The sequence below is a fragment of the Cavia porcellus genome, unplaced genomic scaffold (assembly GCF_034190915.1).
Source record: "Cavia porcellus strain 051 isolate PalLab524CR breed Dunkin Hartley unplaced genomic scaffold, mCavPor4.1 scaffold_23, whole genome shotgun sequence".
In the NCBI taxonomy this organism is placed as follows: domain Eukaryota; kingdom Metazoa; phylum Chordata; class Mammalia; order Rodentia; family Caviidae; genus Cavia; species Cavia porcellus.
In genome coordinates, this window is record NW_026947506.1 from 9,247,990 (window position 1) to 9,274,805 (window position 26,816).

The 26,816-nt window shown below is 41.6% G+C and overlaps 1 protein-coding gene across 1 annotated transcript in view; it reads left to right on the forward strand.

Annotated features, from left to right (window-relative positions):
* The window catches only part of Zfand4 (zinc finger AN1-type containing 4), a 50,388-nt gene that overhangs the window by 12,789 nt on the left and 10,783 nt on the right, over positions 1 to 26,816 (forward strand). Inside the window, exons 4-6 of the mRNA XM_063233781.1 lie at positions 17,398 to 17,473; positions 18,355 to 18,422; positions 21,985 to 22,171. Of these exons, the coding sequence (XP_063089851.1) occupies positions 17,398 to 17,473; positions 18,355 to 18,422; positions 21,985 to 22,171 (331 nt within the window). The remainder of the gene's footprint in view (positions 1 to 17,397; positions 17,474 to 18,354; positions 18,423 to 21,984; positions 22,172 to 26,816) is intronic.

Here is a 26,816-nt window from a genome sequence, read left to right on the forward strand (position 1 = left end):
GCCTTAATCCCCTTCTCCTAGGTTCGTGTGAAGCAAATATTTGCCATCATGTTAATAGTATACGTAATATTTTAAAATAGTGTCTTAATTACTTCCCTTGTCACTGGGACACAATATTTGACTCCCACAAATTAAAGGAGGAATGGTTTTTTGGGGTTCACAGTTTATAGAGATTCCAGTCCTTGGCTCCAAGGCAGGGCAGCAAGGCAAACTGGTCTGGCGGAGGAGGGTTGCACATTGCATGGCAGACAAGCAGAGTGATCAAGGCAGGAGGAAGAAGATAGACCCTACTAGCCCACACCCTTACTGGCCCACCTCCTCTGGCCAACTGCACCTCCCTCCCAACATTACCTTTAGCTATAAACTCACTTGTGGACAAATCCACTTAGGAGCATCACACCTGCATGATACAGTTGCCTCCACAAAACCCCCACTAAAAGCACTTGAGCCTTTGGGATAGAAACCATAACAGTTTTCAACAGGTTGTAATGAAATACAGACTTTGCTGTAGCTCTCTAAAGGTTATTTTTAACAGGAAATGATGCGCTTTCTCTCTTAGTGACCTCACTTACCTTCCTGTACTACTTTCAGATCCTTTTTTTTCTACTGTGGAGATATTCAAGAAGTTTTTAGCTTACATTTATGTAGCTTGTACCTGACCAAAGTACAGCAAGAGTAAAAACAGACACGGAATTAGGTTAAAATGTGGAGGTCAGGGGGCTTTTATCTCCCTTCAACTAAGAGCCCTGAGGGATAGCTCACTCTGCCTTTATTCACTCAGACACAGGCATAGGCAATTACAGTAACACAGGATTCATCTGCCTCCCACCATCCATGGTACATGTCTGAGTGAAAAAACGGGATCTCAGCTGTGTTTTTATCTGTAGCACTTCAGCGTACTTGCATGCTGCCTTTCTCCTTAGCGTTCACAGAGGAGGCCAATTAGGCCTCAGTCTTCCTGTCTGGTCTCCCACATCTCCCACTTTTTGTTTTACAATAACAGCAATCAAATACCCCTCAGTGCTATTTGTCCCTAGGAGAAGTATGTAAGTGTAATTATTCTGTTTTGAAATCTATCTTTTAATGACTATACCTCCACCCACAATTATAATGTGTGTGCACTGGTTCTTTGCAAGAGCCTAGCCCTATCTGATTGCCTATGCTATAACTAATTTAACTGTCCCCCACTCTGTAGAAGGACTCTTAACTATTGTGAGAGGGTAACAAGCACAGGCCTCTCTCTAGCTACTTCTTGCTGAAGAGGGGCAGAGTTGTGATTCACAGTTAAAGATACCCACCAGAGGGTGTCTTAAAGGGTCCTTGACAGACTCCAGGCATTCTCCTCTCAGGCAGGTGCTGACAAACAAGTTTTTCTGCCTTTTGAGTAGTTTTCTTCAGTTGTTGTCTGAAGGAAGGCTTTCACTGATGAGAACAACAGAGTTGTTTTTCCTTGGTCGAGCCATAGTGTGGACTTTTCCATGGCCTAGACTCCTGGAGGGTACCCATGATTTCAGCCCATTTCCTGCAACAACACAAGCAAACCCCTGCCCTCATTCCTGTAGAGTAACTGGTCTCTCCCATTTTGCCATCACTGGGGATCACGGCAACACCTGTGCCTCCTTCCTTTTCCCATGCTCTTGTACTTTTGGTTCAATGTGATTCCATCTGGTGCTATCTGTATCACCAACAGGATTCAAAAGTTAGGTGTAAATGTTACAAAATCAGGCCAAGCTATAGCACTTACTATGAATTATTTCCCCTTTTTGGTTTTGTAACTGCTATTTTAATGTCAAATGTGCATGCTCAATATAGCTTGTCCTTGTGGAATATAAGGAATTCCAGTAGAATGACTAACATTCCAGTGCTGCAAAAATCTGTAAAAGTTCATGCTTTATAGGTGGGGCTATTATCCATTTTTATTTTCTTAGGAACTCCCCCGTTTGCAAATGCCAAGAGACAGTGTTGCTGGATATGCCCTCATTCTTTCCCTCATGGCAGGTAGCATGCATAAAATGAGGATAAGTGTCTATACTTACATTTAATACTAAAGTCTGCCTAATTGAGATATAAGTGTTCATCCATTTGCCATAGCTCATTTGCCTGGAGGCCTCCAGGATTACAGCCTTTTGATGGAATTGTTGTAGGTAAATTCAGGCATGCTGTACAATGTGGCATGTCTGTGATCTGGGAAATTTAAAGCTAGAGGTAAGAGCTCGGATATTCTGATGAAAGTAAGAATGAGAAAGACTTGCCTGTTGAAAAGTTGAAGCAATGAGTCTTTCAGTGTGAAGATTTCCTTCTGCCACTGGTCCAGGAAGGCCAGAGTGTGGGCATATTTTACCTGTTTAAAAAGAGGTGGTCCTATTCTGACTGGCTGCCTACAGTCACAAAAACAAACTGAACAAGGCGAATCTAGGGTACTTTTTATAGTGACTGTATCCACATGAATGGTGATGTTAACTACATAGATGGAATCACAGTACATTCTAATACAGTAATTACAGTAACCAGTTCTGATCTTTAAGCTCAAAGTCCAAGGGTGACAGCTTCCTGGTGATTTTCCACAGTTCAGTAAAGCAGTAAAAACATGAGGAAATTCACGTGTGAAGCACTCAGGAGTTGTCTGAGTACTTCTAGGTAAAGTAGACAAAGAATATAACTGCACACTTATCAATGAATCTGATATACTCTGCAAAAGCTATCTGCCAAACTAAGGAAGTTTGCAACAAGTGAGTATACTCTGCGAGATTAACAGGAAACACAGTACAATCAGGATGGAATCCTAAAAGCTGTGTGTGTGGTGGTGGGCTTGCTGAATTAGCTTAACATTTGATCTGTATATATCTGGAGACATTTTGTAAGCTGGTTAGGAAGGTAAAGCCATTCAATAGGTTAACGTTTATTGTTTGCTATTTGACCAAAAAGTCCAGTAGGAAAGTGAGGAGCGGGCAATATGATCACTATAAGAGGCACAGACAGACTTATTTGAAACACTTGTCTGTTTGCCAAAGCAGTTTCTATTATTTGGAGGTGTGCAGGTACAGGGAGCATTAAAATCTGGAGCGATCATAGGCCAGTCCCATGGGACTGCAGTGGATGTGGGGAAAGCCAGCTATAAATTGCCCATAGAATAAATACATGCACTGATAGCTCTTAAATCCTGAAGCAGCCTCCAGTTGCCTGATTTCTTTGGTATAGCAAAAACAGCAGTATTCCAAGGGCCAGTGGAAGGCTCAGTGTGTCCTGCTTTCACTTATTCTTTCATGAAGGCTTATGAGTGAATGAGCTGCTTCTTTGGCAGGGGCCACTGGTCCACCCAAACAAACACATCTGTTTTCCATTTTAGTGAGGGTGGTTTTTGAATGGAGAGACACCATACTGGCCCCCATTAAAAGTTTGTCTCCTAGCCAGGACCTCCCCTTTATTCTTCTGATAAACTTCCACAGGTTCAGACATCTTTCTGTCATCACATGGAATTTACCTTAGTAATTCCATTTCACCACTCCTTCAGCAGATCCCTGTGCCACAAGTTGACTGGGATCCCTAAACAGCTAAAAGACTCCCCTTAAAGTTATCAGGGCCTACATAAGGCAGAGGTATAGCTCTCTGCATAACCTGACTGGGTGACCCAACCCCGACCCAGGAGGTGGCTACTGCTTAGGTGGGCCAGGCAGGTGACCAATTGGATGAAGCCATTGGTAAAACATCTGCACCTGTGTCCCTGAGCCCTCGAAAACATTTTCCTTTATATTTAAGAGCATATGTAGGCTGGTGATCTGTGATATCTTCAGTGAAAAACAATTCCTTTGGGTAGGTGCTACTAAATCCTTTAATTTCTCAACCAATAGCTGTGATTCTGACAGCCAGTAAAAGAATCAGTTGAGCAATGTAATCACCTGGTTCGGAGACCCAAACATCATGTGACTGAACCACAACCTGAATTCCACCCCCCAAGAGTCCAAATCAGTAATCCGGGAAGTATTTCAATATCCTGCTGGCTTTCCTATGACTAGGCCCATAGTACCTAAGTGAAGAGGTATACAGATTCCTGTGGAAATTCTAACAGGTTTATCTCTGCCAACCAGTCACCTGCAGAAGAAAGTCTAATCCTATGCTTTCCAAGACTCAGTGACAAAAGGACTCAACCGTCGTTCAGAGACCCACTGAGGACTGGGGCTGTAGGCCAGTACCGGAGTACTGGGAATGCCTCTTGGTTGGCCTGGTGCCAGACCCACATCCCATTTCCTGCCATCTTGATATTTAGAACTTTGATAAGCACTGACCTTTCCTTTTCAACATCTCAGGACGGGGCTCAGCACTTTCCCCTCCAGGAGAGGGACAGTTGCATTTCTTCCTAAGAGTCAAGTGCACCATTTATGGATATACCCTCTTTTGCCACAATTAAAACAATGTATTTTTTAAGAAGCCTGATTTTGTTTAATTCAACATTGTTTGGACTGATCTCCAAGATTTTTAGTCCCTGGGATGGCCCCAGAGCTTGTTTAGTCATTATTAGCATTCTCAAAAACAGCTGCAGTGCAGTAATCTCTGCTGCTTGGGCATCCGGTATCTGCCACTGGCCAGCTTCCTGTAACCTGGCTAAGAACTGGACACAGGGCTTACAGAAGCCGTGAAGAATATATGAGAAGGACTGAGTGGAAATACCATCCTCAGGAGTAGTTACCTAGGCTTTGTTTCATTATGGGAGCCGTTTGCTGGGAAGCCTGGACTGGAAGGGTTAACTATGAGATTAGATCTGAATATGGACCTGTTTCCAACACCATTTCTTCCATAATCTCTAGGTGTCCTGCCACCTGATTCTGTCAAGCTTGCTCAGCTGCTAACTCTTGAAAATTAATACGGGAAGTTAAGTATTCCCCAGCAGAAAGGAAGGACTTAGCTAAATGTTTAATGTCTAAAGGAGGTAAGCACAAAGACCCCAGGACAGACTCCAACAAGCCCACATGAAAGGTCCCTGTTTGTGACCCTGGATTTTAATTCTTTAAACAATGTGTACTCCAAAGGATTGTGCTCATGAACATTTCATCGTGGATTGTTAGTGTCAGGATGAGTATTAATTGGAAATGCACACATCCCAAAGGGCTCACCATTAAGTGCAGCCTGTCTAAGCAGTTTTGATAAAGAGGTACTACTTCTATACAACCACAGATGGAAGGAAAACATAACAGGACTCTTCACTCTCATCCCTATCTTCTCTCAAGGCTGCACTTAGGTGTGAGATGTTCTCCTGCAGTTATAGTACAAAGAACTGCATGGATCAGGCTCCATATGGAGAAGTTTCAGGGAGTGTAACAGGGCCCTGGGTATAAGCACGCTCCAAATCCTCTCTCACTTGCTTCCAGCTCTACATCAAACTTGCCCATCTGAGGAAACCAAGGATTATGTTTGATAACATCTTGCAACAATATAAGTTCCAGACTGGTACAGCAGATTTTCTAATAAAGGGATATAATGCTGTGCTTCAGTCAGTGAATCCTACCCCATTACCCAGGCTGAAATCCTCTGAGTGCACTCACTTTCATTTTTTCTTTTGCTGGTTTATTTTTGCTAACTGATGCATTTCCCCTGTGAAGTCCCTGTCAACTGACTCACTACGCATTTTTCCCTGGTGGAATTCATTGGTCAGTGTCCCTGTTCAAGGTGCCACTTGTAGGAACCAGTCTACAAGCTTGTACTTTACCAAAGGACAATGAAAATGAAAAACAGAATTAGGTAAAATGTGGAGGTCAGGAAGCTCTTGTCTCCCTTCAACAGAGCACCCTGAGTGACTGGCTCATCCTCCCTTTATTCACTCAGACACAGTGTAGGCAGTCACAGTAACCCAGGGTTCATCTGCCTCCCTCCATCTGTGGTATATGTCTGAGTGAAAAACAGGATCTCAGCTGTCTTAATTTTTTCCTGCAGCACATCAGCATACTTGCATGCTGCCTTTCTCCTTAGGATCACACAGGGGGCCAGTTAGACCTCAGTCTTCCTATTGGTCTCCCACACATTTATATATAACAGACATACTGTTAGTGCAGCACAGATCCTGAATGACTGAGAAGGGGCTGTTGGGATCAGTGGCCTGCACAGTCTCATGGAAATGCTAGGGTATCCAGTAATGGCACATATAGCATTGGTCACTGCACATGATTCAGTAGATATGGTCAGAATAGTTCATTTAGACCTTACTGTACTTTCCTATTTATACGATGGTACAAAGAGCAGGATTATAAAATCTTGGGTTTCAGATAATCTCCAGAGGTGATGTTGTATATGGTAGAGGACTTATACTGTATACCCAAGATCCAAGGTTCAGTCCCCAGCACCATAAAGTAAAAGTATCTGTATTTTTCCCTCTTTTGTGTATTTTAAAAAACCTCTGCAGCAGAATCACTTTGGAGAGCATACTGTTTTAAGACATTTAATGTCAGGGACTAAATTTAGTCAGAAAAGATTAGCAACTCTTCAGAAATATGTAGTTACTGTGAGTCAGAACCAGAGCAAGTTGTATAAACTCCTTGGCCCCCGTAAGAGAAAATATTGTTGAAATAAAAGCATTGTCTCTATGGTTGTTAGACAGTTGTATCCCAGTTTAAACATTTATAAAACAAATGAAATAATTTGAAAATTAACTAAGTTAATATTTTAAATGTCTACTGACCTAACAAAATACCATAGAAAGAGTGGTTCCACAGCAGACATTTATGTTTTCACAGTCTGGTCACTGGAAGTCCAAGCTTAGGGTACCAGCATGGTCAAGCTCTGGTGAGGGCACTTAACCTACTTTCTGTTGTGAACACGTCATAGGCTGGCTGTCATAATTATGTGTCTCATAGTTATTTTCCTTTGAGACAAAGGAAAATGAAACATTTTGAGACAAAATCCCAACACCCAAACTAAAGGAGGAAAGGTGTTTTTGGTTCATAATTTGTGGACATTTTAGTCCATAGCTGACTCCAAGGGAGGGTGGCATGGCAGATTAGCATCATAGAGGAGAAACAATTCATAGTGGGCAAAGCAAGCAAGGGACCCAATCAGTGACTTTAGCAGCAGCTTTCTGCCCCTTTTTATATTCTATCTATGTAGGGAGCAGCGCAACCACCCCATTGCTGCCTCCCTGCCTCCCTTTCCTATGGGCATATGATGCACCTGCCTACATTAACCATAATCCTCTCCTGCTTATGTCACATACCCGGACGTGATAATGACCTATCAGAAACCACCCCGTAGCCTCTTCCTGTCCCACCAGCCTGCCCTTGGCCCATAAAGGATGTGACCACTTCCTGAATAAACGAGGCTTGATCGGATTCACTCACCTTGCTTCAATCTCTCTTTGTCTCCCCCCTGTTTTATTCATCCCCGTTCCCCCTCCAGGTATACCCCACGGATTGATCCACGGGCTGGATCATATCTAGATTTCCAGGACTAGTGCAATGCCAGACTAATCAGTATACTGATTTAGTAATCATCTACTCTTAATCCTATCTCTAAAAAAGACCCTACCGGGGCTGGGGGTTTAGCTCAGCGGCATAAGCACCTGCCTTGCAAGCAGGCGGTCGTGAGTTCGATCCCCGGTACCGATAAAAAATGAAAAAGACAAAAAAAAATATAAAAAAAATAAAAATAAAAAAATTAAAAAAAAAATAAAAAAGACCCTACCTTTGACCACATGAATCTTTGGGGGACATCTACAGACAAGCCATAACAATAGTTAACTTATTTTTAAAAAGAGGTTTATTTGAGTTTCCAATTTTTGTTCAAAGTTGAGAGGCTACATCTGGTGATGATCTTGCTTCAGAGACCCAGATGCATCACATGGTAGGTGACAGTGAGCATGTGCGTATCTGGGTGTGTCTGTCTGTTTATCACATCTCTGTATGTGTCTGCATATCTGTGTGTGCATGTGTGCATGCATACATCCTGATTCCTCTGCTTCTTATGAAGTCACTAGTATTCAATCATAAAGTCATACCTGGTAACCTTATCTAGTGGTAATCACCTCCCAAAGGCTCTGCCTCTGAGCCCCATAATTTAAATTTCCACTCTGAATCCCTCACAGTGGAGATTACACTTCAGTATGAGTTTCAGAAGGGATGAACCATTCTCAAAGCACAGCAACCCTCCTCCTGCCTTGCAGGCTTTTTATTGTGTCTTCACATGGCAGAGAAAGCTGTACAAGCCAGCTCATTGGTGCCCTTTATAAGGACACTGATCCTATGACGAGGACCCACTGTCAGTGCCTATGTAAACCTGATTATCACCCAAAGGCCTCATCCCCAAATGCCATTGTCATGCTGGGTGGTAGGGTTGTAAGCGAAAGCCTACAGTTGAGTGCACAGCGCCTTCCACTAGTGGTTGCTAGACCTCCTTCCCCTTCCTGTGCCCTTTTCCTAGCTTAGCACCCCAACCCTTCCTTCCTTGCTGGACTTTCTTGTAGCTTTTTGCAGCCCAGAGGCAGTGGGGAGTCCTATGGTCTTCAGAAGGATTCAGGGTGGCAGGCTTCATGCAGTGTGTCTCAGTCCTTGTCTAGGTGGACTTTCTACTTCTGCCCTGGCTGTTGTTTGGAGCTAATGTGGTAAGGCTCCATGCTGGAAAGATGGTCAAGAGCCTGGAGGTTGGAAGGGATATATGGGAATAAGGCAGCAGGGGTGCACTCAGTTAGGATAACTGAACCCCAGCACTGAGAGGGCTGACATCAAGGAGGGATTTCAAATGGGCCTGGAAGAGACTGCGGTGACAGAGCCACAGTGCCCAACTTCAGATGACCAGGCTGTCTTCCGTTTTTTTTTTTTTGTTTGTTTGTTTGTTTTTTACCAGTACCAGGGATCGAACTCATGACCACGTGCTTGCAAGGCAGGCATTTATGCTGCTGAGCTAAATCCCCAGCCCCTTCCTCTTTTCTTTTAATAGTGCTAGCCTGAATGTCTTCCTCCAAACTTTTATGTTTGTTTATTTTACTTCACACACACATATGTATATAGGTAAAGTATATATATGGATATATATACATATGCATGTATACATATATGTACATATATATGTAAAGTGTATACACACACACACACACACAGAGGCTCTTATGGCATAGCCCAGTCCAACTTGAAATTCATCCTCCTGCCTCAGCGTTCCAAGTGCTGAGGTTATAGGCATGCATTACCATGCCTGGCTTTACCCTTTTATTTTTGATGCACATGCCTTTTATTTAAAGTGAAATATGCAGTCATTTTTTACAGTTGTATTGTACTTTTATTGATATATTTTAAAACATTTAAAGTAGTTATTAATGTATTGGATTAATTACCATATCTGTTATTGTTTCCCACTTTTTATCCTTGTTTTTGGTTCTATTTTTGTCTTCCATACTTATGTGGTTTTAGATGATCATTTTACATGATTCTATTTTTTGTCTTTCTTAGCATATCAGTTACATTTCTTGTAACCTTTCTTTAATGGTTGCACTAGAGTTTGTAATACAAATTTACAACTAATTGAAGTGTACTTTCTAACAATGAAGTAGTCCTAATTCCTCAGTCCTACCCTTCATATCTTGCTGTTGTCTGCTTCAGTTATGTCTGAACCCTGATCATCATACTTACTGTTGCTAGTATTATTCTGAACAGACTGTTTCCTGTTAGAGTAAGGATGGCAAAAATAAGCACTTCGCTTTACCTTTATTTATTTCTACTCTAATAGTCTTCCTTTTTTATGTGGACCTAAATTTTCAATCAACATTATCTGAGAAAGTCTTTATTTCTCCATTGCTTTTGAAGGATAATTTGCAGGGTAGAAATTCAGACTGATGTTTTTTCTCTTTCAACAGTTTAAATATTTCCTTCTCTTCTTGCTTGCATGATTTCTGATGAGAAGTCTGCTGGAGTTATTATCTTTTCTTCTATAGAAAAGGGGCTTGGTTTTCCCCTGCATTGTTTAAAGATTCTCTCTTTGTCTTTGCTTTTCTGAAGTTCGATAGGTGCCTTGGTGTAGTTTGGGTATTTATCCTGTTTGTTGCTCTCTGAGTTTCCCACGTCTGGGACTTGGTATATCTCATTAATTTTGATACTGAAATGTATAGTTCCTTAGAAGGAGGCATCAGAGCTGGCATGTGTCCCATGGCTTCTGACAGACTCGGTGCCCTTGCCAGAGGCAGAGGTAAAGAAGAGACGGTGTGGTGCCTGTGCACCATGGGCTGTGGGCACACAGATGAGTATTTGCTGCCTAACCCTGAGAACCACTGTGCCCAACCACCCCGCACTTTCTCTGCAATCCTGTAAGTTGCCGCGGATTTGTCTCAGGTGATTCCTGCCCCTACCCTACATTGAGCCATTTCTTCAAGGAGGCTTGGGCTCCTTGTTGAGTTTTATTTTTGTCTTAATCGGAGAGTGGTAGGAGAAACTAAGATCTTGGCATAACTGGCTTTTCAGCCATAACAAAAGAAGGTAGGTGACAGTGGGTTGTTAGTTTATCAGTGCTAAAAGAAAGTATCTCTACAATAGAATTGAATATTCAGTGAACTTACCTTTCAGACATGAGGCAAAATAAAGACATTTCCAGGAAAATCTGTGATCCCCGCAACTCAGCTAACGCTGGGGAGAAGGCAGGGGAAGGGTTAGCAGCTGCCACACTATTTGGTGAACCTACTTGAGCCTTTACACATGAAAGCAATTTAATCCAATCTTACTACAATGATCAGATTTTTAAAAAGAGACAAGTGACATGTGTACTAAAGGTAAGTAGAAAAACAAACATGCAATTGCCAGGGAAAAAAGAAAAAAAAGAAAATGAAAATCAGTGACTACACACCCTACCAGACATAGAAACATACCATCAAGCCCCATAATGAGGACTTGGCATTGACCGATATGCAAAAGGCCCAGAAATAGATCCCAGCACAGAGCACAATGGTAGGGTCTCAAATTACCAGTTCCCAAATGGTCTTTTTAAATAAATGGTGCTAGAATCACCAGGTAGTCACGCTGGCAAAGACATAGTTAGATCTATACCTAATACCACCATACATAAGAACAAACTCCCAATGGGTTAAGAATGTAAATGCAGAAAAGGGAACTATACAAGTAACAAAATAAGGAACAATTCTCTTTGCCATAAAAAAGGCTTTCTTTTGTGTGTGTCTTTTTCCTTTGTATCGGTACCGGGGATTAAACTCATGACTGCCTGCTTGCACGGCAGGCACTTATGCCACTGAGCTAAATCCCCAGCCTCAAGAAAAGGCTTTCTAACTACTACTCAAAACCAAAACCAGGGATTTAGCTCAGCAGCGTAAGTACCTGTGTGGCAAGCACAAGGTTGTGAGTTCAATCTTTGGTACAAAAAAAAGGCCATAAAAGATTCATAAGTTTGCCTTTAAAATTTTTACAAGTGAAAAATAGTTCTTAACTGTGTAAGAAACCCATACAAATGAAGTAAAATGACAATCGATAAACCAGGAGAAAATATGTATAACTTGTAGCATAGGCCAAAGACTAATATGCCTAATACATAACAAGCTTTTAAAAATTATAGTAGAAAGATCAAAATTTAATAAAAGTGGACAAAAGACATGAACAAGTAATTCACTCTAAAGTGTAAAAATATCCCTTTAAACATAAGAAAGCTTTAATACAGTTACAGAAGTCCACATTAAAACAACAGATTAACAGTGATTTGAAAGTGTCACAGCACTCACTGCTGGCACGGCTGTGGGTAAACAGGCATTTTCTTGGGACACAGAAGACAACCACTACCCTCTCTCTCAGAGGAATCAGGGAACACGCCTCACAAAATCACACAGGAGTCACTCGCCTCTTGGCCCCAGCAATCCCAATGGTAGTCATTTTCCCTGACAATATGCTTACAGTGGATAGAGGTTTACTTTATCTCCTTGAGGTTTGGTGATTCCATCTGGGCTGTGTACTATTTTATTATGGTATCATTCCTGAATAACACCCTTCAGTTGTACAAAACGTTATCTGTTTATGCTTCCTAATTTTAATGCAGAAATTTTGTTAATGTATCATTTCCCAAGATAGTATCTCCTTGCTATTTCCTATTTTATGTACTCATGTTTTCTCTTGATAGTTAAATAGTTTACTTTGTTAATGTGGCTAGAAATTCAGAGTTTTGTTACTGCTTTTGTATTTTCTGCCTCTGTCTTTACTACTACTTTCCTTGTGCATTCTTTCGATTTACTTTGTTCTTTTCCTTTTTTTCCTTACAACTTTTGACTTATTACAGAAAAATGATTATCCCTTTCAAGCACATTTACTGTTTGCTATACATACTGGTGTAACAAATGCTATTCCTGTACTTTGTGTCGCCAGTTCCTTGATGGTTGAGATTTAGGCACTTGTAAAATTCTGTTTTGAGGAAAACACTTTTTTTTAAGATAAGAATTTATTTTCATTCTTTTACATTTGTCCACTGTTGTGAATTTTTTTTCTGGTAACTTGTGTCATTGCGTTCCTTAAGTCCTTACTGTCGTAATTTTTCTATATTTTTGTGCATCTCCTTTTATCCCATTTCTGTTGACTTTTTAAATTTCTGATGCAAAGGTTTCTTTCATATTTTCAAATGCTTGTTTATTTGTAACTCCAGTAGAAATGTAGCTGCATAGTTTTCTTCTGCCTTATGGTGATTTTTCTGAGTGAAATGTTGCTTGGTCGATGTGTATATGGAATTCATTTTCTAACTTTTAAGATTAACTGTGGGTTGCTAATTTTTCTCTTGCTTAGTTTTGTGATCTTTGATTATTTTCCAGGATTGTGTGATACATTCTCTGACAGCATAGAGATGTGCATATTCCAATAAATGTCTTATGTTTGTTTGGTGATATAAGTCCCCAGTTTTATAATTCCCTTTTATCTTTCACCCTTTCCTTCCTTCTCACCACTGAATCAGTGAAGGGCACGCAGGAAGACCCACCCAGGTCTTCCCACTTCTTTCCTGTAGTTCTTGAGAACTGCTGTAGGATATGCGGGGTATGCAGTACCCACATGGAGGAACTGCTTCAGAGGCCTAGCGTCCTTTCCAGTCCTCCCTAGAAATGAGATGTCCTTTGCTGCTCCAACCTGGCATGTCATTGGGCCCAAGTTAAAACCTCCAGACAGGCTCCTTCCCACCCCCTTTCCTCATCTGCAGTCCCGCTTGGGCTCATATAGTCAACCCTCCATGCGACCAAGCAGCATTCCTGAAACGTGGGGACAGCCTGGCAGTGACTCCTGGGCCACTGTGCTTGCAGCCTGAGAGCAGGTAAATCTACTGCAAGTACCTCGTATGTGGGATTCTGTCTCACCACTGTGCCCCTGGCTCACGCCCAGTGAAATTTCCCAGTGGGTTTTTCTGCTTTGCCTCCTGCAGAAGTTCCTTCAAATCCCATGACTTTGAGGTTCCTCCTTTGTGGTGAGTGTTCCAATCCACCTGAATCCTTTCACATGAGGTCACTAGGTAGGGCCTTCATGATATTGGTGTCCCTGTAAGAAGAGACATCAAGTGGCCTCACACAAAGGAAGGGTCATGTAAATACACCATCTGGTGGCTGCTGCCTACATGCCAGGAGCAAAGGCTCACAGGGAAACCTATGTGGCACCTTGGTCTAGGGCGTCCAGGCTTCAGAATTGTGAAAACTCATAGAGTGTTTAAACTGTCCAACCCAGGGTATTTTGTTATGACAGCCCAGGCAGACTAACATTTGCGCGAGCGCACGCACACGCGCGCGCGCGCGCGCACACACACACACACACACACACGTACACATGCATTCATGCATCAAGTTATCGTGTCAACCCAAATGGAGACAGATTCTTGAAAATTGTTTGCTTAGGAGTAGCAAAGTATTACAGTGGAAATACACATGTCTGTAGTAAGCTATGCACGTGTTCAGAGAGGGTGAGGGAAAGGGAACTTTTAAAGGCAAAATACAGATTTCACAAGACATTCTGAAATTATAATTCATGGCCACAGGGATTAATACCAAGTGTCCTGATTTGCATGTCATCACAAGGTATTTCCCAGGTGGGTAAGGCTTGGTACCTTTGTGCCGGGCTGTGGTGCTGGCCTCTTTGTGATCATTATTATCAGCTATCATGGGTAAGAAACCTTCATTAGCTCCACGCTCTGTTCATTTCATTTTTGTTAGACTTGACACAGAGCAACTTCATTTTGATTCTGACACCTCACAATCAACTTTATTATAGTGAAAAACTGGACAGACAAATCTCTTAATAAGGGTTACACAAATCTATTGATTATGACAAATGTATCTTGGAGTGCTATCTAGTAATACAAACCAATGTGTGTTTTTATTTATTGATATAAAAATGTAAACAAAAGTTTATAAAACAGCTTACAAAGTATACTCCCACTTTACTAAAAAACTTTTTTAAAAAGAAATATACCCAAAATATTGAGGATAGATTCTACTGGGTTTAGGTTTATGCACAGTTTTTATTTCATTTTATATTTTTCTATATTGCCTATTTTTCCAAGTAGCTATTTTTATAATAAATATTTTCATTTGAAAGAAGCTTAAAACACTGAATGGAGAATTAGGTGTAGAGAGTGTAGCTCAGTGGTAGTGAGTTTTCCTGGCATGTAAGCGGTCCTGCATTCAATCCCCAGCACCACAAAAGGAAAAATCTTATGTATGTAAGTTTATTTTGGAAGAAAATATGTTTTTCTAGAAATTAATTTGTCTCGGGGCTGGGAATTTAGCTCAAGCACCTGCCTTGCAAGCAGGCAGTCGTGAGTTCGATCCCTGGTACCGATAAAAAGGAAAAAGACAAAAAAAAAAAAAAAAAAGAAAGAAATTAATGTGTCTGGATTTAGTAATTCTAGAAATAAAAATTGGAGTTTAAAAGCAAAGAGCCATTCTTCAGTTGGGTTACCAGATCTAGCAAGTAAAAACTCAGCGTCTCTGTCTTAAAGCAGAGTTGTTCTGTTTCATGTGTTTGAGCTTCTGAACATCCTGGTGGTGGGAGCAGCCCCAGCCTCATTCCATGTGAAGGAGAAGCAGCAAGGCTCGCACAGGTTGATGGCTTTCCAAGGTCCTCTCGCATACAGGTGGTAGGCAGGGCCCTGGCCCAGTTTGGGACAGTCCCCACGGCCTCAGGCTATCCAGTCTGATAGTGAAGGCCACTGACAGTAATTGTGGTAGGTGGGTCCCAGCAGCATTGTTTCTGTGTTGTCCAGCTAGGAGGCTTCATTACAAAGCTATCCTCCGCTGCATCAGCTGAATGGAAACATGGCGTCCCTTGCCCAGAGTGATTTATGTGCTGAGACTGATGAAATCCTAAGAGTTGGACTGAAAAACACTGATCTTGATGCAGTTAAAATTTCTTAAATGCCAAAATATTTCTAGAGTGAAATAATGGATAGCTTAAAAACCTTTTTACTGGCCCTCTCATTTCACTAGAAGCAAAAGAAGTGACCCTCTGTTTGGGAGACAAAAGCATGGACACCCCAGAGAGTTCGTGGTGAAGGCCTTTCAGGGTACTTACTGAACTTTGGTGCATCCGAGTCCATGAACAGCCAACACCATGGAAGCAGATAGCGCAGCTTTCACTTTGTGGAAGTAAATATTCTAGGGATGAATCAGTGTAAAATGGAATGCAGTCTCTGGAGGTACCTCCAGCCTCTCACTGCCACATGAAATGTGATCAAAACGTATGTGAATGCAGCCGATACATGCCAACTAGCAGAAAGGCAGGGCATGCAAAGCAACACGTCAGACCTTCTAACAGCAGGTGGCAAATTTCATCATTTGGCATGCTCAGTCAGTTGTGGGCTACATTTGAAAGAAGAAAGTGTGATGTAAATCATGGATCACCAACAAGTGACATGAAATGTTTTCAGTTTCATTGGAACTATGCAGTTATGCCACTTCATATTCCAGCTTTTTAAGAATGTCATCATGGGAGATGGAACTTAGGTCTATGTTTATGATCCTGAGACTAAACTGCAGAGTTCTCAATGGAAATCACCCAATTTTCCTCATGAAAAAAAAAAGTGCGTCAGTATCCAGCATCAGTGTGATGTTAAATGTGCTTTTTACTTTGATGGAATTTCAAGAGTGGAATTCATACTTAGGAACACTATGGTGAGCTCTGAATATTTTAAGGACTTAGTAGATTATGTAAGAAACAATATGCACAGAAAACAGCCCGAGAAATGGGCAGTTTTGTCTCCATCATGAAAACACACCGTGTGACACACTGCTTCTGCTAAGGCAATTTCCATCTGATAAAAACATTACAATTGTGTCTTCATCTCCCTCATTCAGTTGATCTGTGACTTCGGACTCTTAAAGTCCAAATGACCATGAAATGTAAATGTTTAAAGTCGACTGCACATTGAAGCAGCCACGGCAGCTTGACTAATGCGAGGAAAGAGGACTTCCAGATCTGTTTCAGAAATGGCAAGAATGATGCAATAAATGCACTCAGAGCTAGAGGGACCATGGGGCGTTAATGACAAATGTGTCTGTTATTATAAGAAATTTTAAAAATTGGAAACATCTCCCTTACTATTTGATCATACCGCGTACTGTTCATGTGTTACTTGGTCTCTCTGTTCCCAAGTGTCAGCACCTTTGAATTCAGTTTCTAGTGCCGTCACTGCACAGGGCTGTTGTTGCAGCTGAATTGTGATAACAAAGGTCAAGTCATACAAGGTCCCTGGCGTATGTAATAATGCTCTTACATGTGGCACTTACATGTCACTCTTACATGTTGTCATTCTCACCTGCTTATTTTATAATGCAAGCAAAAGCAATTTGAGAAGGAAGTATGTGAGATAACTGGAAAAATATTTTCATTAGTTTCAGTATCCATTAAGTGTTCTACTGAGTAGATAATGCTTATGCACTAACATAACTGAAGTTTTCTTAGGACGTTTAAGTGTGCAGATTGTTAAAAAATACAATTTTATGTTGGAATAGTGAATCTATCTTATGATTCTTTAACATCACAAAAATGTAAGGAAAATGTCTTGTAGACTAGGATTTTCTGCATTGAAAGTTGTTAGTAACATACTTTTACCCCTGAATTTAAAACAAATAAAATCGAATGCAGTCTAGTTTGCAGCATTTAGAACTGTCTTCTAGGCCTTAAATCTTAAACTGTTTGGGGCATACTCATGAGAGTTTATCTTTGGGCTATTTATGTTTCTTCTAGGGCCAGAGAGTTACTTAAAACACACTCTTGTAGAGTGAATAGATTAGATTTTGTCTACTGTTAACCATGCTTTTACCTGTAATTCTGTAAATTTTAGCTAAGCACCTAGCATTCAGCTTAGAAGTGTGCCGGCACTCTTAGGTCTTTAGTGAAGTAATTTTATATCACACTCTTTTGGAGATGCTGTCGGATCCTGTAACGCTCTTTATTATCACCTTCCTCTAAGGTATCCCCATCTGTCAGCAGCACTTAATCTGGAATAACGTGGAGCTTGAAGACGATTATTGCTTGAATGATTACAAGTGAGTGTAATTGTGTATTAGCTGTTCATAGGTGCTCAGGGGGAATAACTCTGTAGACCAGTGTCTTTCTCCTGAATCCCTGGATAAAAGCTCTGACTCCAGATTTCACTGTGAATTCTGAGCTGTAGGTTTGCTGGCTTAGTGCTGCTCATCATCGTCCCTGATGCTTAATTTTTTTCTCATGTTAAACCATTCCCTTCTGCTTTTTACACCTTCCTGTTAACCTCTTGTCCTCTTTGCTTCTCTCTTTAAGCACCGACACACTCCTGTCTGCCTTTCTGTCCATCTGCAGGAAACTTCTGGCATGAGAGGCTAGCTCTTCTCTGAGACTTTCCTCCTGCACACCTAACCCTCCTTCAGTCCCCGAGCCGTGCCGTGTGTACCACTGGGTCCACACACACTTATTCCCCTTACTCTCACAGAGTTCATCGTTACTTTCATAAGAAAAAGCAAAAGGATGAGAGTAATGCAGAACCACTAGCAGAGCCCTGTGGCCAGCCCTGGCACAGTTTGCTGTTGTCCTGTTTCCTGTTCCACTGAGCAGATCTGCTCTCATTGGCTCTGTGGGTCCTGGGCAAGCCCCCCTCTTCCCTAGACCACCTCCTCTTCACAGGTGGGATTAGGGGGCATGGATCACAGAGTCCTTCCCAGTGTGTTTATTCTGGGGGTTCACATCATGTGTAAGGAACTTGGAACTTTTTCATCTTTTTTAATGTTTATACAAGTAAATATTAACATTTTAAATTTATTCATGTTTCCGTGCCTCTTTGTCTTTTGGAGAATAGATATTACTCTTAGCAAATCAACACTTAATTTGTATTACATTTAACATTGAATATGTTTTCACTATTATAGATTATTTATGTGTTAACTGTCCACAGCATTTCAGAAGGTTGTACTTTGAAGCTGGTTTTGGCCATGCGTGGTGGACCTATAAATACTAGAAAAGGTAGGCATGGATTAAAGCAATTTGACAATTCTTCAAGCAGTTTGACAATAACATTCTTTAAGTCAGCAATTTTATAGCCTCCAGTTTAAGTCAAATTCCTTTTCTGCTGTTAGATCTTAGAAGAGTCATACTTGTTTTGCTGAGATTATTCTGTAAGACCTAAATACATAGAGAACTGAATTTTTAAATGTGTTCCAAAAGATTTCATTACTCCTGATTCAATTTAAGGAGATTTAGAAGCAAACCTTCCCAATTAAGGGAAAGCAAATGGAATAACATAGTATAATGTAGTATAAATATTGTTAACACTTGTGCCAGTCTCCAGTCTCATTGCTTTTTTTTTTTTTTTACTAAGTCTTAAAATTCCTGCAATAATGATTGCTATGGAAAATGTCAAAGATGCATATTTGTTTACCAGGTTTATGATGCATCTGGGTTTCATGAATGGTCTCATAGCCCTCTCAAATCTGTTCTCAGAATGTGGGCACAGTGACCATAGTGAGGTGTCGGTACCATGAATGTGGGGTGACAGGCCTGCTCCCTGACGCTGCCTCCAGTGAACAACTGCAATGAATGACCATAATTTCATGTGGTTTTAAGTGCGGTATGGGAGACAGACAAGATAATATGACACCGTCTGCCAAAGTGGGGCAGGAGGGAGGGTCTTTGGAGAAGGTGATGTGGGCAGAGACTTGTCTGAGATAGCAGAGCCAGGAGTGTGCATCTGGGCCTGGCTCAGCAACAGCACACAAACCCCACACATGGGGAGACTCCTCCTGTGGATCTCATGTTGGGGAAGGCCTTTAGGTTTGTCTAGTTGAGTCCACTGCTGGTGTACTGCCACCTGTCAAACAATATCCCTGTACTTCACAATCTTGTTTAAAAAATAGGATTCTTACCATCTTTTCCCTAGCTACCTCAAGGGGATTTTGTGGATGTGTTGTACTGTTTGGCATAAATTAGTGAAAACAAGGTCATCATATTAGAGCAGATAAGGACATCAAGGACTCTCCATTAACTTGGCTGGTAAAATGCTTTTACGTGATGTGGATGGTGTTTATGGTGTTGACTTGGAGAGTCGTATAAGAATCCTGAGTGTTTACTGAGCCATTAAGAAAGAATTATGCAGTGTTTAATGACATGTGAGTTCCATTGTATTACATGTTTGAAAGTTGATTATTTGTATGTAGTAGGGCTTTAAGCCAGAGTGTTTAATTACAACACCTAATTTTTCTTACTAGGAGTAAAACTATTTTTGCACAGTTAAGATAATAAGTGTAAGTAATACAAATTGTGAATGTGTATATATATTTTTCTCTTTTAATGAAAATGAATTTGTACCCTTTGTTAGTTCAAGCTTTGTAATAAAGTCTTCACAATAATTTTTTACAACTTTCTGTACCATGCTTTGGAATTGACAGGTCAGTATCTAGCACTTAATTTTTAATATTTAAAATTGTTAGGCCAAGCAAGGTGGCACCTGCCTGTGATTCCAGTACTTGGAAGCTGAGGCAGGAGGATCCCTGCCAGTTTGAGGCCAGCCTAGGCTACAAAGTGAGTTTAAAGCCAGCCTGAATGCGTAGTAAAACCCTATCTCAGAAAGACTAAAATAAAATAGTTTTCAATAAACTTTATTAAGTACACTTTTTAACATTAAATGCTTTCTATTTTCCACAGTTAGCCATTTAAAACTTTGCAAAAATGAAAGACTGAACTCAGATTTAGTAACTTCCCATACTGTATTTGAGAAACCATACTTTTAAAGCTATTTTAGTCTTATTGTTTTAAAACCATGGTTCAGAGACTGTCTTTATTATGTGTGTTCCAGTAATATTTAGCCTTAAAATTTATTTTGGAATAACCATTATCAAAAAAGCATAGAAAATGCTAAAATTAAATTGTACCCTAGTTCCATGTGCACTGTTTTGTATCTGGTAAAGTCTAAATGACTTTTCTGACACAGGAAGATATGCACAGTGTGCACACATGCACAATGCACGGACACATGTACACATGTGCACACACATGTACATATGCTCACACGTGCCCGCAGCAGCCACAGCTGCCTCTGCTCAGCAGAGGCCCTTGTGTGCATGTAGAGACAGCAGCAGCACACCTAACATCCAGCACCATCGTTTTGTTTCTTGTTCATTTAATGTGGAAAGAAAACCATTCACTTTAAAAAGATAAGAACTTACCTGGAAAAAAGTCAGATCATTCAGATGATGACCTCACAGAACAAATCCTACTTTACTTCTACAGTTTGTGTGTGGGTTGTGAATTTAGGATGCAGGAACATCTCAGATCAATTTCCTGACTCCTTTCAGAGTTTCTATTTTTCTGTTGGTAGCATTTCTTTTTAAAGGGTAGGATAGGCTATGATTCTGTTAGTAAGGGAAAGAAAGTTAGGCAGATTGGAAAATTGCTGCTGTTTTTCGGAGAGAGCAGTGTTTCTGCAGCTTGATGGGGAACATCTCTGGAGAGAACAATCTGGTTTACACAGCATTTTTACTTAGACACCCCAGATCTGTTCCCGGGCCTCCTGGTGCATTTATACTATCAGCAGCAATCTCCTAATGTCCATTCCCAGCAGTGGGGTAAAATCAGTGGCTGCTGTTGGGATAAAATCAGATGCAGGCAGGTTGTCATGGCGGCCATAGTGTCATTCAAGCCTGAGGACAGCTGGAGCTCAAGAGCCCACCAGTCATGTGGCGTCAGGTAGTTCCGGTCAGTGCAGACAGCTCTGCACCCTGACCTCACACATTACACTGCAGGACAGCAGGGGGTCCTGGAGGACCCTGATCCAAGGAACGTTCAGACCGCCTCACCTGCTGCAGAGCAGCACAGCGTCAGCCCCTGTGTGCCAAGTCACTATGTCCTGCTACTCAGCTTCACGTCAAGGAGAGGTGTGACAAGAAACAGCTTTTCTATAAAAGCAGAAAGAAAGCAAGTTTGCTGTGGCATCTAAGTTTTGTGTTACTTTTTGTTTCTTTTGTTTTGCTGCTGGGGAATGAACCCAGAGTACTGGGGATGTAAGTAAGTGTTCTGTTACACTGCACTTCCAGCCCTCTGTTCCTTCTGTTTTTTTTACCTGTGTCTCATCTGTATGTTTTTACCCTTTAACCTAACCTAGTGGCATTTGTATTGTTTTTAATTTAAAGAGAATAAAACAAAAAAATAAAATAGAGCCAATCAAGACAAAACAGTGAACACTATACAGGACTTAAAAACAAGGTAATAGGAAATCAACAATGGCTGCCATAATGCATCTTGTTATCTTCAAAGTAGCTGCCCATACCAGATACAATAAAATGAAACAAAACAAAACAATAAAATCAATCTGTTTTTAAATTTTGTTGATCATTGGAAACAATATTTGAAAATACAGGAAGCAAAAGGTATCCAGTGGGAAAATCTTAGATAATAATGACTTAAAATTAGCAGATACAGATATACAGAGCTGGTGGTACAGGAAAAGATTCAACCCATTATTCTTGTCACTGTACAAGGTGCACAAAAGTTGCTGTAAATTGAAAGCTTTCTGTTAATCTTTCCACTTTAGTTCCCACAGAAGACCGGCTTAGGGAGATGGCTGAGTGCGTGGACCCCAGGCGAGATGAGGTCTGGGAGAAGGCCTCCTGCGGCAGACAAGTCACGTTCTTGGTTTACCGGGAAGGAGATCAGTTGAATTTCTTTCGTGTGGTAGATAGGGGAGATGGCACTTTAACACCATTGTCTGAATCTTTAAGGTAAATAGGCTTTCCTTCACATACCTCCCTTTGGAAAAGAGAGTATCATGTAATACACTCCATGGGCTCTGTTTACTTTGTGTTAGCATCTTAGTATGTTAACAGGCTAAATTTTATGCAGTTCTCCTTGCCTTCCCCTCCTATTTAATTCTTTATATGATTGGTATTTAGAGTAATTTTTAAAACTATAGTTTCTTTCTAGAGTAAGAGTTTTTTTGTAAAAGATACTTGTTTCTATACTTTGTGAAACTCTTAAGACGCCTCCTAGATAAGTCTTGTATAATAAATAGCATGTTATTTTACTGTGACATAGTATAAAGGGTTAAACATATCATTATATCTTTTTCAGAATTTAACTCTGCCACAAGAGTGTAAAATCTGTTTTAATTTTCCAGCTCTATAAAAGGGAGATAATTGAAATACCACTTCTAAAATCAAAAGAGAAAATTCTAGAGGGGTTGCTAGGCATTAGGAATATTGGAGAACTGGACATCTTAATCTCTCTAAGTTTCTGTGCATTTCAATTTACCATGGTTCTTTATCTCCTTTCACTTTTAGTCACTAAACATTTACTGAACTTTTGTAGCTGGGCACCAGTAACCTAAGAGACCAAGATTTCTGGGAAAGTACAGGAGGAGATACTCGTTTAAGTCATTATGGAAAGTTAGGGACAGTGTCTGAGAGGACATGGGAGAGGGCAAGGAGAGGGAGTCTGCAAAGACGATAAATGAAGGAAAGGTACTCTGGGTAGCTACTGTGAAACAGATAAAAGGTAAAACTACTCAAAGCCAAAAAAGCTGGTAGTCTGTGGAGCAGAGTGCAGGGACTGGGCTGCCACGGCCGGTGCGTTCTCATCTGAAGGCTGCACTGGAAAAAGAATCTGTTTTCAAGCTCATTCACATTGCCTTCAGGTAGACTGAGGTTCCGGGTTTTGGTAGCTATTTTGAGATCAGATTGCACTGTTGCCCAGGTCTTCTCAAGCAGCCCTCCCACCTCAGCCTCCCAAGTAGGTGGGACTCCAGGTATGCCCACCATGCCCAGCTCTCTGTTCCATTTCAGATTAATTCAGAATGACCCAACTTGGGACCTGCATGAGGTGTGCAAAGGCTCTTCCCATTTGCCAAATTCCACTGGCTAGAGGTCTGTCATGGTCATCATACACTTAGGTAGACTCTGGGTGCAAATACCAGAGGCTGGAGTCACAGATCCCCTCAGGACTCTGCACCCCACAGTGTCAACGCCGCTGTTGATGGCCACAGAAAACAGACTGTGACAGTGAATTGTGACTGTTGCCCAAGGTGTCAGGATCTGATCAGCACAGGGGTGTGGGCTCCAGAAGAGAAGATTCATACAGCATGGGTCACTGCCCTGACCATAGGCAGGGGCCCTCATGCGAGGTGCATGGCAATCAGACAGCCACACGCAGTCATGTGAGCTGCGCACCTCTGCCACTGTGTGCAAAAGCAGGAAGGCAGAATGGGGCCAAGTTAGTTGCTGTGGCCCACGGCCAGGCTTTGCCAACTCCTGCTGTAAAAAGAGACAGAATTATGTGTTTAACCAATTCATTCTGATACAAAATGCAGCATCAGTCTCTTTAAATCTCAAATATTTTTATGAATCACATTACCTTTCTGTTATCTTAGAAGATGGAAGGAAACATTGTAATATGTAAACAGTAACTTGTCAGTAAAAGTCAAATTACATCTTGGCTTTGGAATGAATAATATTCCTGTTGAAATAAAGACCATATTTGCCCATCTTTTGTTCCTTAATTAATATAAGTTAAGTTATTTAATTATTAAGTTATTAAATTAAAATGTTTAGAGAAAATTTTACATGACACTCAAGAAAATATGTAAAAAGCCAAGCATTATAGCACACACCTATAATCCCTGCACTTGGGAGGCTGAGGCAAGAGGATTTCTGTGAGTTAGAGGCTAGCCTAATCTACATAGTGATACCCTATCTCAAAAACATAAGAGAGAGACTGTAGAAATTCAATAAATATTAAAATAGTTAAATTTATAAAGATATTTTTGGAAAAAGTTTATCAATCACTGTGTTATCCTAGCCTAGTAACATTCTTCCATCCAAAAAAACTTAGTTCCCTTCTAAGTACCTCATGAACCCTTTTGAAAGGCAGTATAGTGTTGTGATGCTTAGAAAACATGAGATGAATTCTGGGGCTGGGGATTTAGCTCAGTGGCATAAGTGTCTGCCTTGCAAGCAGGCAGTCATGAGTTCGATCCCTGGTACCGATAAAAAGGAAAAAGGAAAAAGACAAAAAAAAGAGAAAACATGAGATGAATTCAAAGGCATTTTCGTCCTTTGAAATGCATCTGGTGAAATATCTTGATCTTTTTAATGCACATATTCCATAGGAGAATAGGTCTTTGCATTATGGTAATAATTACATCCAAAACCACTTTCAGTATCTGATAAAAATGAACTTAACATGTCAGAAGGCTAACTGAGAAATATTTAAAGTTTAAAAAACAGTGCCAGCTCACTGAGATGAGCGTGTGTACTGCAGGCGCGCCATCTAGGTGGCTGACAGATTCTCCACGCTGCCCCTCTCCAGGTGTGGCTGACCTCCAGGCAGAGGCAGCCACCCATCACACACTAAGCTGTAAGTTCTGTCACCTGTTTGGGGACACAGCCTGCTGTAGTTAGGTTATTGTCCAGTGCCTGGGGAAGCGATGGAAACAGTGAGCTTCGAAGCCAGACCAAGAGGCACTTGGGTTCTGGTCTTGAGACAAATCACTCAACCTCTCTACTGCAGATTCTTCCTTAAACTGGGACACAGTCTCCAGCTCCCGTAGCTGTACACAAAAAACGTGTGGAAAGTGCTCAGCAGAGTAGGCATTTGGTAGCGACAGGCAGTGCTTTGCTGGTGTTGGTTCTCATGCACTGGACAGCTGCCCTAGACAGCAGAGACGGCTGCCAGCCAGTTCCCGCATTCTCCCCCGACACTCATGCCTGCTGCACACGTAATTAACTCACAGTCACCTCAGAAAGGTTAGGGACATGCACCGTCGGCGCTGCCCACCTGCTTCTGAAGCATTAGGGAATGTGCCCTGTGCCCTGGGCCATCCCCATGGCTTATCACCTCCCAGAACAGGAAGTGCTGGGCCCGAGGCCTCTACAGCTTCAGGTGCAGTGCCTGGGGTTCTTACTCTGCTGTTTAAAGTTGACTCATTCTCCAGATCCGCTGACTTCTCTGTGAGACAGCATATGGAGGGCCAGCAAGGCAGGCAGTAAAAAGGAATTTACCATGGCGAGGACAAGGACACTGAAGGCTTTCTTCAGGTCGGGGCACGCTGCCAAGAGGGACAGTGGGCAAGTTCCAAGAGAGGAAGCATGCCTTCGGGGTAACATTGGAATGTTTATGTGAACTCAAGAAACAGTGTAGGCGACAGATATGATTATCTAAAGAATGTGTTTTTCAAGAACATCTAGCACCTTCTAGAGCTTCCGGGAGCACCTGAATTGTGTCTAAAATTGTATGTTTATAGCTGCAGCTTGACAAGACCATTTCCTTGAGGGCTCACAGAAGGCCTGTTAGTTTCAGACACAGGTTTACACACATTCACTTTTAGACAAGGTGGGTCAGGGCTCCTTGGGCCCTGCATCACATCCGCACTTTTGTCTTGTGTAGGTTTGGTGAGTGCTGTGCTGGTGTCTTCTGATGTCAGCAGGAGCCGTGCAGGGTGGTACAGGGAGGCTTCTGCTGCTAAGGCTTTCCCCTTGCATCGTCAGTGGGCAGCCACTGCCGTGAGCTTGTGTTTTTCACAAACCCTTGCCGTTCTCATTTTCTCATCACTGAAAATGTACCGAGATGTTCTGGCTATATGTCAGGCACTATTGCTGGGTACAAAGGCAAGGAGAGTGTGTAAAACCTAGCGTGTGCTTTACACGAGGGAAACCGACATGTGAGTGTACAAATATGAGAATCGTGTGCAGAGCGTCACTCTAGTGTGTGACCAAAGAGGAGGGGCTCCACATGTTTCTTGGAGTAAATGTCAGGATGTGAGTAAATGTCAGGATGGTTAATGAGGAACTGAAGTGTAAGGTGTGGATCTGAGTGCTCAGCCATAAAGAAGGATGGAGCTGAGGCACTGCAGGAATGGGTGCCCCTAAAGACATAATGATCAGTGACATAAGTCAGATACAGAAGGCTAAATGTTTCTTACATAGAAACCCCAAATATAAATAAAGAGCAAAACATGACGGGAAACAAGAAGGCAGACGTCTGGAGGTGGGAAGGAGGGAGAGGGGAAGGAAAAGGATGAAGCCATGACACCTGTGCGCGCTAATTCCCCCAGATGCATGCGGTTCCTACCTATTGCAAGCATACTAATAAAAAAGAAATGTGGCATGTGGAATCTAAAACAAATAGAGGAAAAATGGTAAGAAATTAGAAAAGGAGACTCTAAGAGAACAGAAAGGGGATGAGAAAGAAGCAGGGCAGGGGAGAAGGAGGTAAACAGCACTCAGTTATGTTCTATGCATGTCCAAACACGCTGAAGCCAAGTCTCTCATTCTGGGTAACTGTATAAAATACAAAAGGTGAGCACGTGTAACCTGGAGTAACAGCGCGTGCCAAGGCTTGGCTGCCATGGGTGTCGCTCTGTGTTCAGATCCC